Source organism: Cydia splendana, chromosome 6 (assembly GCF_910591565.1).
Source record: "Cydia splendana chromosome 6, ilCydSple1.2, whole genome shotgun sequence".
In the NCBI taxonomy this organism is placed as follows: domain Eukaryota; kingdom Metazoa; phylum Arthropoda; class Insecta; order Lepidoptera; family Tortricidae; genus Cydia; species Cydia splendana.
In genome coordinates, this window is record NC_085965.1 from 9,072,682 (window position 1) to 9,085,414 (window position 12,733).

General features: G+C 37.7%; 3 protein-coding genes across 3 annotated transcripts; 1 reads left to right on the forward strand and 2 right to left on the reverse strand.

Annotated features, from left to right (window-relative positions):
- Positions 1–208: 208 nt before the first annotated feature.
- LOC134791605 (uncharacterized) lies at positions 209–2,216 on the reverse strand. The gene is made up of 4 exons (XM_063762653.1): positions 2,108–2,216; positions 1,827–2,029; positions 1,312–1,577; positions 209–602 (listed from the first exon to the last, which is right to left on the reverse strand). Exons 1-4 carry the CDS (start codon positions 2,190–2,192, stop codon positions 209–211), a joined length of 948 nt encoding a protein of 315 aa, XP_063618723.1. The 5' UTR covers positions 2,193–2,216.
- A 382-nt stretch (positions 2,217–2,598) lies between these two features.
- On the forward strand, positions 2,599–6,218 carry LOC134791351 (UPF0193 protein EVG1 homolog). Its single transcript, XM_063762361.1, has 5 exons — positions 2,599–2,883; positions 3,099–3,282; positions 3,973–4,133; positions 5,651–5,893; positions 6,042–6,218. Exons 1-5 carry the CDS (start codon positions 2,760–2,762, stop codon positions 6,182–6,184), a joined length of 855 nt encoding a protein of 284 aa, XP_063618431.1. The 5' UTR covers positions 2,599–2,759; the 3' UTR covers positions 6,185–6,218.
- A 170-nt stretch (positions 6,219–6,388) lies between these two features.
- Positions 6,389–8,451, reverse strand: LOC134791350 (ATP-dependent DNA helicase Q1-like). The gene has a single exon (XM_063762360.1). It carries the CDS (start codon positions 8,340–8,342, stop codon positions 6,432–6,434), a length of 1,911 nt encoding a protein of 636 aa, XP_063618430.1. The 5' UTR covers positions 8,343–8,451; the 3' UTR covers positions 6,389–6,431.
- Between the last annotated feature and the right edge of the window lie 4,282 nt (positions 8,452–12,733).

Genomic DNA, 12,733 nt, shown 5'->3' on the forward strand with positions numbered 1-12,733 from the left:
AAAATTAAAATCATTTTGAAGAGTTGCACATTGTTGTCCTACTTTAAATGAAACAAGAAAAATGGGTAAATATTTTTACATTCAGCAAGCAACAATAGATAAGTACACTATGTAAAAATAAAACAACAGACAACAGGTATTTGATTACATTTACTTTGAACAAAAAACTAAGTCTATTAAATAATTTACACAACAATTAAATCTTAACTTATGCTACTGCCTTGGCCTCCTCAAGTTCAAGCTGTTTCAGCCTCTCCTCTATCGCCTCAACACTAAGGCCATTTTCTTTATTATATCTATATGACTGCAGCAACTGTTCCTTTTCCAAGCCCTTAATCCTGTCATAAAGGGTTTTATTAAATTCTAAATCTACATCACTCTCTTCTCTCAGCACGCAGAAGTAAATAAGGAACACAGTTACGCTGGCCAGTACGGAATAGGGTTGGTACCATGGCATGTCTGATGGTTTATATTTTACTGCAACTGGTCTAATGGTCTTCTTACGAGCGGCAGCACTTGTGGTGAATTTGATGGGTTCATTTTCGCTAGCTTCTATTTTAGAACTAAAGCTCCTACTTGAACGCTGCTGCTGGATGCAGCCTCTGGAATAATACAATATATTGATGAAAGGTCTGTAAGTACAGAAGATAAATACAAAATCTTCAGAAGGGAAGTTAATATAAACAAAACATTACTGATTTAAGTTGCATAACATTAAACAATAACATGAACATAAGGCGATATAAATTATGATTATTTACCTTAGAATACGAAAGTAGCGAATCATTTTCAAGAATAAATTTAGCAATCCTAAATCCTTTTATAAATAAATAAAGAAAGAACCATGCGATTTTTTTGTGGATTGATTGACAGCTGTCATTTGACTTTTTTTTTAATGTGGATTCCTGGACAATTGGATAATGTTATAAACATATTATAAACTGTAAACTTGCTGTAAACTTTTGAAGTATTTTTTTTTTTACTCTTTCCGCAAATTAGCAGTCATTTCTAAGGAGTATCGAAGCGCATTTTTAATCCTGTAAAAGAAAAATGTTAACCATTATAAAGAAGTATCGACATATATATTATATAGGATGAACTGATGAAAGGATGAAATTTTGTTTATGGTGTATTCCCAGTCCCCATTACGAGTATGCCTGTCCCCGCCCTAATCGACCGTAGCGTAACGGGGACAAGGGCGGATCCAGGGGGAGAGCGCTCATGGGGGTCACCCCCACTGGGTTTGGGTCTAGCTAGGACAACAATAGATATTTTTTTTTACTTTATAAATTTATTAGATTTTGACCATGCCTTATAAATTCTTCACCCTTCTCCGGTTCAGCCAACAAACGCTCACGCTCCGCTACAGACCTTTCATGTCGTTCTTTAGCCAGTTTGAGACGTTCCTCAAATTCTACCTCTTCATTATTCTCGGTAGGTTTCTTCACTATCCTGTGTATTGGATCAGTGTTTATGGGCTTCACCAAAAGACCCCACACGTCGCACTCGTCGGAGACATTCTGAACTGCTTTGCATAAGGAGGACCGGAGAGACCACACATCTGATATACCTTTATCCTATAAAATTAAGATTTGCAAAAATAACAAATTGTGCAACAACCCCTTAAGCAAATAACTTAGCTAACTAGGAAAACTATGCTACACTGAAAATAGGTACCTCTACTCTAACAAAGTACCCCTGTAGCTGTAATTCGTCACTCCCTTCTCCTGTAACTGTAACCCTCTCTGTAAGTAAGTAGGTATAAAAATTGCACTCCTCGCAATCGACTTTGAAATATTTAACTAATAGCTAAGCTTAATTCTTACGGACTGGGCCCTCAAAACTTCTATTTCTTTATTACAAGTCTCTATTTGCGCCACAACTGCACTACATTTAATGCGCTCCACCTCCAGCTGAGCTTTTAGTAGATCGTTTCCTTTAGTCAACTCTTTGATTTCTTCTTGATGTTTTTCAATTTGGAATAATGCTTCACGAATAGAACGATTCAACGAGTTCACGGCTGCTTCATCTGTTAAATGATAAATTGAGACAATTTGTTAGTATGTTCTAAACAAATATTCTGAAGCAATGCAAATGAATTACCCACATTCTCGTTTTTCCCGCAGTTTGGCTTCTTTATCTTGCTCCTGTAACTTAATTTTTTCTATGGCTGTGCCTACATTATTTTCCATTTTCACACGAAAATTCACGGGTTCACGATTTGACTTAATGTTTTTTTTTCGGATGTTTCCCGCCAACCTGATTTTTTTAAATAAGTTTTGATTCCTTTAAGCATTTGACTTACTATAGTTGGTCAAACCAATTTGTCAGTCAGTAAGAACCAGGAAAACTATACTTATCCTTTTCTTTTGGGTGCTAGTGCTAGTGTAAGACAAAGATAGTATGATTCTCTCTGTCTATGATTGAAATGAGACAGTCCTTTGACAAACTATACATTTTCAGCCATTCTTGGAATATTACCTATAATATTTATATTCGTTTTATGGTGGTTTAATACACAGAACATATTATATTTATGATTTTCGTAACATAAAGCATGTAAAAATTGTTAAAAGAGCTAACATCTGAAACTTCTTTGTCACCGTGAAATGGAACATTTGGTCGATACTCGAGCGTTACCCGGGTAATTTGAAAACAAAAACACCGATAAAGTGACACTTTTCTACAAATGTAATGTAATAAAAATCGGAGGAAATTGTTACGATACAATTTTATACCATTATTTGCTTAATACTATTATGCAGACGCCAGACTCAAATGGTTATGTCCACGTACAGTGGCCTAGTAAAAATATCCCTCATGGCGGTATATTTCATACGCGTACCGTAGAACCTTCTGTATCACAACAACAATTTTTGAAAGGTATGGACGTTTTTTATTATTTTTTCTATATACCTACTTGGAATTACATTAAGTACAGAATGTATAGGGACTGCGCATTTATGCGTCTTGAACTTTGCCTGTACCTTTTAACACTGACTGGCGTGGCGTAATGAAGACTGTTTTTATTTTTTTAGTGGTATATTTTCGTAAATAGTGTAAATACCTGTGTTCTATGTTAACGCCCTTTTTTACAGTTCTTCTCGAAGAATCAAAATTGAGCATCGCCCAACGCCAGAAGCAGGCGTGGGCTTTACGACAGGAGGACGAGGCTAAGGAATCACGATGTCCCAGACGGGAGGTGCCCATGATTCGGCCGAGGACCACGCGCCGCCGCTCGCTGTCTGCCATCAGAGAGTCAGGCGTGCTTGAGATGGAAGAGTTAGTAGAGCTAAATTAGTTTTGTTTTTAATTTGTAATAATACCTAGCTGATACTTTACTTCCTTACATCCTGAAAAAGCGAATGCAATTTTGCAGCTCGCTGCACCCACATTACGCTACACAAATAATATACGGTAATCAATCAGCATATTTTTTATTTTGGAAAAAGAAAATGAATACACTTATTACTATTATTTATATTGTACGATAACGGTACACAAAGCGTGCAGCCCACCTAATATACCCACTTATTGGATCTGGTATTATCCAAGTCGGCCCACCCAATTTTTCGCGTTAAAAAATTTTTCCTAATCAGAACACGATACGAATATGCCCTTAAAAAGATCCCCGCCATTTTTGTTACATCCTACACACACATGACACAATAACACAATATCATAATATAAGTAGTATCGTATCATTATATTTTCAACAACATAAATGGGCGTTTTCTAAAATCACTCAAATATAAATATTTTAAACCTGATTCTTTCAAATCTGGACGTTCTTGGGCTCATTCTACTCAGAATCGACAGCATTCTCCATCCCACCATTAAAAAAAGATGTCCCAAAATGTCCATTCCATTACGTCACGTTTTTAGTATGATAATTTCTTTCACTTGTATGTGCGTGACCCCATCCCCACATTCTCCTGGGAAATAAATAACGGAACCTTCTTCTGTCCTCAGATATATTCCACTAAAGCGTGGCGAAGACCGCGAGGCACTAAAGGCCAAGCTTGCTATGAGCATGGAACACGGAGACACAACGGAACAGGCGCCTCCGTCGCCACCGCGTATAGCCAAGCCCAAGTCTCAGTTGCCCACGGCCAAGGATAAGAGGAATGAACGTAAGTCCTTCAGGAATCCTATTTGGAACCAAATGAATTTAAAACGCTACCCATGCGCTCCATCATCCGGCACATGGAGATGGTGGATAAAGCTCTTGAGTAGTTCACGGATCTTTCCTAGGGGGTAATTGCACAAAAGATCCCTATGGGTCGAAAAAGTGTATCCGCAATAATAGTGAGGGAAGTAGTGTCACCCAATGTATGGGTTGTGCAAATTTTGGTATCGGATGAATTCATTTGGCACAGACGTAGTATACGTAAAGCTAAGCCGATCCAGCCCGGTAGCCATCTGCCACCCCCTGGTGGGTAGGCAGAGGGGCATGCAAAGTTTCACGACGCATATCGGCTTCTATTTACCTACCACCTCGAGTTTGGTATCATTTCCAGATGAATCGGGCATGAGGAATTCATTTTTGAGACATTTAATATACAGTTTAATAGAAAAAAATAAAAATATTGACGAACAAATCAAAATCGGTTTGCTATTTTTTTATTCAACTATTACTATTATCAGCCGAAACTACAAATGCTAGAAAGTTGAAATTTGCACACCAGGTTACATTTTTAATGTGTACAAGATATACTAAGCGATTTTGAAAAATTCAACCCCTCAGGGGGTTCAAAAGGGGATGATAGTTCGTATGGGGTTCATGTTTTATTTTAAGCTAGGAATATCAAACTTCGTTAAAAGATATATTATTAAAATTCATTCCCTAAGGTGGCGAAATAGGGGTTGAAAATTTGTATGGAGACCAAATTTTTTTTCGAGTGTTGGGCTTGAAATTTTTTATATGCCCATATTATTAGAATACAAAAAAAAGTAATTTCAGCGTTTTTAAAAATTCATCCTCTAACGGGGTTGAAAAGGAGTTGAAAGCTTGAATCCATTACAAATTACTTTGACTGCCCCCCTTGCCTACCTGCCAGGGGGTGGCGGATGTCTACCGGGCTCAATTAGCATAGCTTTACGTATATTACATCTGTGCCAAGTGAATTCATCCGTTACCAAAATTTGCACCTTATGACACTACTTCCCGGGCTATAAGGGCCCCCGAGAACCATAAGATAAATCCTTCAGGAAATCACTTTGAGTCTATTAAGGATATCGGCCACAAAAGCGTGACTAGATCGCGAGGCGCTGAAGGCCAGGTTAGCGATCAATATGGATCGCCGCGTATAGTCATGCCCAAACCGTAAGTGGAAGGAAACCTGATTCAGTCCGTGAGCATGTCATTCATATCATAAAATAGAGATCAGCGTGGAGCACGGAGCAGAACCAGCGTTAATTGTGTTGTTATGAGTGTGAGGCGCTGATGGCAGTGATGGCATGACAAAGGGTGCCATTATAGTATTGAGAACAGAGACACACCAGAGCCAACAAACGCTATTACTTCCATGACTTTCACTAATACAAGGATTCTGGTTCAGCATCTGCGACTAATCCCACCGTTCTTTTGTTAACGAATTACAGCGTCACCAGTACAGTATTGATTTATTTCACACGCAATTATTTTCAGTGCTTACCCAAATCCGCGAGCGCGCCGAGTGGCTCGCAGAAATGGAAGACCTCGGCCACGCAGCCCCCCACCGGGAAATAGTTCGCGACCAGATCGCAGAGCGGCTGCGCGCACTTGACAGCTTGGGCATCGACAGTGCACTCTCGTCAGCACGGTCCTCTGTGCGTTCCAAGGGCTCCGGATTCAGCATTAAGGAACAGTACGTGAAGGATAGTGCGCGATCTAAGGAGAGTGCTAAGTCTGGTAAGTAGGGCTACACCCCTGCGGAACATGTGATTCTCAGTTTTCCTTCAAGGGCCACCGGTTTTGCCTCATGGTATCAATGAAATTGTGACGCTCAAAAAGTTTAACTAGATAATATGGATTCCTTAATATTATTCGTATTTTTCAGTACATTCCAATCGCTCAACGAAATCCCAGGAGAAACAAAAATCGTCAAGAAGCTCAGCCAAAGGTCATCCAAAGATGGAAGAGAATATCTTGGCTTACAACAATATTCCGCCCTTGCAGTATTCACCAAGGAGGAGAGTTTGAGTTTTTGATTTAATTGAAATGTTTTGGACAGACAGCAGCGGTAGTCCTGTTGTAGACTATACTGGTGATTCCAAAATTATACATTTTGTACCCTATAATTGATCAAATAATATGACTTTGGATGTAAGATGCAGATTTAGTGATTTGGTTATTATGTTGGTTTGTACATTAACAACTAAGGCATTGAAAGTCAAAATTACAAGATAGAACAATACTTATTTTAATCATTATATTATATCACACCTATCTAATCATCATCATCATCTATTACAATTGTCTTTGTTTTCTTTGAGTGTGATGCATCATTTGAATGTGATTTCCTTTTCTTGGGCACCTGTTTTTCTTCTATTTCTGTGACATTGTTTTCAAATTCACTTGGAGCTGGCCTGTCTAATTCAAAGCTAGAATACTTTCTAACAGGTATTTTTATAACAAATTCTGGGTCCAGCACTAGATCAATGTTAGGACCTTTCTTTATGTAGCTGATTGTAGAATATGCTGTGAAATGGAAGTCTTCCACAAGGTAGTTTTCTACCAACAAATAGGCAATAACATCTTCTCCCAAATTACGGGATAAGTTGGGTTCCTTACCCTTATGCCTTAAATTTACTGGTCCTTTCAAAAACCAGGCATCAAGCAACTTTTGGGCAGTTAATTTTGTGTCTTGCTTATCAGCATTGTCAATAATGCTAGCCAGAGTTCTGCAATGCAATTCAAGATTAATTTCTTTCACATTAGAATTGGGGTTTGCACAAACATCGCACATTTTGTTGCAGTCTGCATTCCCCCAGTCTTCATCAAAATGTTCAGCGATCAACTGCCTTCTGCAAAATGTTCCATTAAGACAGTATTTTACCATGCCATAGAGGTGATCTAGGCTGCCAACTGATGAGAATACCATTGTGCTCACTTTGAAAACATCCTGCAATCTATACAAAGTAACACATTCAGCTCTGTTGCTATCTCTACCTGCCCTTCCACTCTCTTGGTAATAATTTTCCATGGATTTGCTTATTGTGTGGTGAATTACAAATCTCACATCTGGCTTGTCAATCCCCATTCCAAAAGCTACAGTAGCTACTATAGCTTGGTAGTGCTTGTCATGCCATTTTGTGTGGACTTTAGATCTGGTGTCTGCCTCTAAGTTAGCATGGTAACAAGCAACTTTCAAACCTCTCTTTCTTAATCCCATGGCAATTTCTTCACAATCTTTGATACTGTGTGTGTACACTATGCCACTTTCTTCTTTATACCTGTATTTGATGAGTTTCTCTAGGATATTCAGGCACTCCTCCTGTGAAGTTGGTTTTTCTAGAATTTTGTAAAACAAGTTGGGCCTGTTAAAAGTAGACTTGATAACCAGGCAACCAGGAATGTTAAGGATTTTTTGGACATCAGTTAGAACATGGGCAGTTGCAGTAGCCGTTAAACCTATAATGGGGACTTTAGGGAACATGTTAGATAATATCCCAAGGAATTTGTAGTCTGGTCTAAAATCATGTCCCCACTGGGAACAGCAATGTACCTCATCTATTGCTATCCTTTGCAATCTGCCATCTGCAAAGCATTTCTGCAAATTTGCCATAAATCTTTTGCTTTTGGCAAACCTTTCTGGTGTTACATAGAGCAGTTTAATAGGCGAATTTTTATCCTTTAGTATGTTCAAAGCGGCGTTCGATTCTTCTCTGGAAGAGGTGCTCGTAATAAGTTTTGCAGGAATGTCTTTTTTGGTTAAAGATCTTACCTGGTCTTCCATCAGGGATACTAGAGGGGAGCAGACTATGGTAATGCCGGGCTTGACTAGCGCCGGCAGCTGATAGCATAAACTTTTGCCAGCTCCCGTCGGCATGACGACGATTGCATGCTGCCCCGAAAGAGTACAATTTATCGCACTTAACTGATTCGGTCTAAATGATTTCAGATTGAAAATATTGTGTAGAGTGTCCTTTAAATCTTCTGACCATTCGTAGCTCTTCCCAGCCCAGTCGACGCTCGCTAAACTATCAGATTTAATTTTGTTTATTGAATTCTTGAGCGCAGTTTTCTTTTCGTGCAGTTGCCGTTGTTGATTTTTCAACTTTGCTATTTCAGATTCTACTTTGGATAGTTCTCTGTCAACAGTTTTTATTTCCTTCTCTAATTCATCCACAGTCTTCATAGTTAAATTGAAAAATATCGCAACGAATTGCGAATTTCCTTTTTTTTCTTCTTCTTCGACGATCTGTCGTGTTTGACAGGATTAGGATTTGACTTGACATACTGTTTGGTTTGCGTTTTGATAATGCAAATCGTTTTATAACTTATTATAAGTATGTACTATAATCCAAAATATAATTTATTTATGACGAATACGCGGATTTATAAATGTGAATATAATAATGTAACTTATTAAATATTACTATCAATATACGTATATACCTAGTGGCTACACTACGCCAAACGCCAGTTTGTTATTGTAAAATAATATTTAATGTAAGTAATAAACTAAGGCGTAAAGTCACTTATTTAAATAGTTTATCGTGAATAAACATAAATCATATTATTATCTGGTTATAAGAGGATACAACGACTTGACTGGAACTTAAGAAAATTACGTAGCATATGATTATCCTATCAATAAATAAAGAGGAAGTGTCAATTACGGGCCCTGCTATCCCATACATACACGGCACTTGAATTTGTTAGCTGTTTAGTAAATATGCAAGTTTTCTTTATAATTTTCTTCAGTTTAATGGTGTAAGTTGTATTATATTTCTGTGGTGTAATAGCGGGCATCAGGTTAAAAATATATTAAGAGTGCTAATCAGTTTTGCAGAAGTAATTGAAGAGAAAACAGCAGTTCTTATCCTCGCCAGAGGTGGATCAAAAGGCATACGTTTAAAGAATCTGCAAGCAGTAGGTGGGTCAAGTTTACTAAATCGCGCAATCCAGACGGCTAAGATCGCTGGAATTCGGGATGTGACTGTGTCAACGGATCATCCACTTATAGCTCTAGAAAGCATCAAAAGTAAGTAGAAATAAATAACCAGTGCTGTTATTTGTTTATGCTCATTTTATTTTATTAACCTACCACTTAGGAATAATTTTCAATTTAACAGGTGGAGCTAGAGTTTTTCACAGAAGTCCAATCACAGCAACTGATTGGGCACCATCCATTTGGGGAACACTTGAGTTTTTAAGCAGCAAACCTCATGTTGAGCTACTTATACTACTCCAAGCGACTTCGCCTTTCGTAGAGCCAACTAATTTGATAGGTGCTTTGCGAAAGTTAAGCTTTCCAATTCCTTTTGATTGTATTTTTTCTGCTACAAGGTGAGAAATGTTTATAATATGTATTTATTTTATTTGACATATAATCAAAAGGCTTATTTCAAAATCCTTCGTTACAGAAGTTATAAGCTCCGCTGGAAACCTGTGGGTATTGGAGTAACCCCAATCAATTTTGACCCTAACGCTAGACCTCGAAGGCAGGACTGGAGTGGAGAATTATTAGAAACTGGAGCATTTTATATAGCTCGCAGAAATGTTGTTATGAGCGGATCATTTCAAAACAATAAGTAATTCGAATTTTATATGCTTATACTATTTCATGAGACGAGTTATTAGGTTTTACTCATATTATTTTTAGGGTTCCGTACCCAAAGGGTAAAACGGGACCCTATTACTAAGACTTCGCTGTCCGTCCGTCCGTCCGTCCGTCTGTCTGTCACCAGGCTGTATCTCACGAACCGTGATAGCTAGACAGTTGAAATTTTCACAGATGATGTATTTCTGTTGCCGCTATAACAACAAATACTAAAAACAGAATAAAATAAAGATTTAAATGGGGCTCCCATACAACAAATGTGATTTTTGACCAAAGTTAAGCAACGTCGGGAGTGGTCAGTACTTGGATGGGTGACCGTTTTTTTTTGGTGTTTTTTTTTTCGTTTTTTTTTTTTTGCATTATGGTACGGAACCCTTCGTGCGCGAGGCCGACTCGCACTTGCCCGGTTTGTTTCTCTTATTTAAATGAGATGACGTGAGGTGGGTGCACCAATGCAAGAACAAAACGCGAAATGACAAAGTTTTAATTTTTATGTTGCGTTCCACTTGTCTTAAAGCGAGTTTTTTTGTAAATTATCTTAAAGTTATATCTCTTTCATTTATTAGAGACATAGAAGGTAGGATCGTATAGAAGTGGTATACGCGTGCCCCCGTGAGGGACAAAACATACGCAAATGCGACACTGTGATTGGTCGAATTTATTTGTTGCCCACCATTATTCATACTACAAAAATGGTGGGCAACAAAAAATATGTGAGACTGTGATAAGGACAAACAATAATAGCGCTTTCTCTGCAACTCCTACTGAAAGATACGTAAGACTATCCCGTTCTGTCAGTTATCCCCACCACTCATGCCCAATCCAGTTTAATACTAGATTCATGATTAGAGATGTTCATAAAGCCCCCTTCAGACTATGCGCGTGAATCGCGGGCGAAGCCGCGAACGCGAGTGTGGAGTCGATTTTCGTAGACAGTCGATTTTCGCAGACAGCGAAATCGACTCCACACTCGCGTTCGCGGCTTCGCCCGCGATTCACGCGCATAGTCTGGAGGGGGCTTATGAAAAAACTGGAAAAAACAGTAGGTATATCATAGGCAGCGAAATGCTATACATGGAAGTATTCTGTCCGCTCAATTATGACCCAACGCAAACTACCCCGCGATAGGCGGTACTTACAAACTGCTCGATTGGCAATCTCAGTACCACCGAGATGACAGTCAGTGACAAATGGCTAAATTGATTTATAAAAACAACGTTTTTTTGTAATTAAAAATATATTCATGTGTCGTGAAGTGGTGCAGAAGTTATTTTAGTTCATACCAAGGACAGTGGAATCACTTTTCACTTGTAGTAAATAGATAACTTCAGTAGAATTTGGAAAAAACATGACGATTTGTTTTCAATACTACCGTGCTAAGCTAAAACGTAACAACTGCATACGACTTTCATAACAACATACGACTTTTTAAATTGCGAGGATAATAGGGATGGTATTATGCTAAATGAAGTAGACTATTTTATTAACTTGTGTTTGGTTTAGATATTTTCTATATAAATGTAGTAATAAATTCCGTCTTACAGATTTGTATTTTCCTTTTTTATTTCATGAGATGGAGCTATAAAAAAACTACCTAGTTATTTAAAAATAAATAATCAAATTTGGTATTGTCATTTTACATTATTTTCCATTCAGATTCCCACAAGATGCTATTCGCAGAGAACTATGGAAAAAAGCTGTCCAATTAGAGACATGAAATTGAGTGGATGCCTGGCAAGATATCTAGAATATGTTCTATTCATGAGATATAACCCGTGAGATAATCATACTCGGTCTCCTATATGTAGATAAATTTTTCCTATCATGCTTTCACTGAATTAATTTAACAAATACACACATTATCTGAAAATGTTGATCATTTGAATCCACCCTCTACTATCACATATATGTAGGTTCTCTCTCAAGCCATTTCCGTCAGTAGAAAAGAGCGGCAAACATATTAACTCACATTATAGACGGGTCTAACGCGAATTATATTCAATTGCCTTGATTTACCGACGTAAATCAGTTTCGTTTCGTATAATGTGAGTTAATATGTGTTCAAAACGCGAAAGTTTAAAATATTATAAGAGCGGCAAATTTAGAAAATGTAAGCGCGCGAACGGCTGTGGTCCTATACAAAATTTTAATTTTGCACCTTTTTCTACTGACAAACTTGCTTGACCGGCTGTATACATATAAAATATTCTAAACTGAAAGTGGGGATTTATTGTGACTCCGCCTGTTCAAATATTTTTGACCCGATTCGAGTACCCATGTAAATTTTGCAGACTGTATAGCCAGTCCAATTTCTAAGATCAAGTTCGCCATACATTTACTATGGCGTACTTGATCTTAGAAAAACGGACAGACTATACCTGAACGTGACTTCGCACTGCCATGCAGATTGATAATAAAATATACAAAATACTTATTATAGCGGAATACATTTATACAACAATGATATATTTACTTATGTTGAGTTAGTCTGTTATGTCATAACAACATTTTAACTAGTTATCTTTTAATCTGCATTAAATTATTATATGTGAATTATTTGACTGGTTCTTCACTGTATGGCATAAACCTATCCCTGTCCAAGTCATATTCTAATCAAATATGAACCGCGAACTCTCAGCGGCCAGTACGTACAGCAAGAAGGTTATTAGCGGATTAATGTCGCTGATTGGTAGTTATTGACATTATATGCATTTCATCTACACTTAGCTATGTACCATTAGTGTAATAAAGATGACTCTTATTTTGTTTACCAGCTTTGATTACAGGCTCTGTAAACGCGTCGTCTTATTTGAATGTAGGCGTAATTGTGTATGTGTGCTAATTTGGCCCGAGAATTTGAACGTTAATGTTCCTAAAGGCGGTATCCATGGTTATATATGATCGCAGATCATAGGTATATAAAGAGATTTTATTAGTGCAATTGGAACGTAGCCATCAAAAAA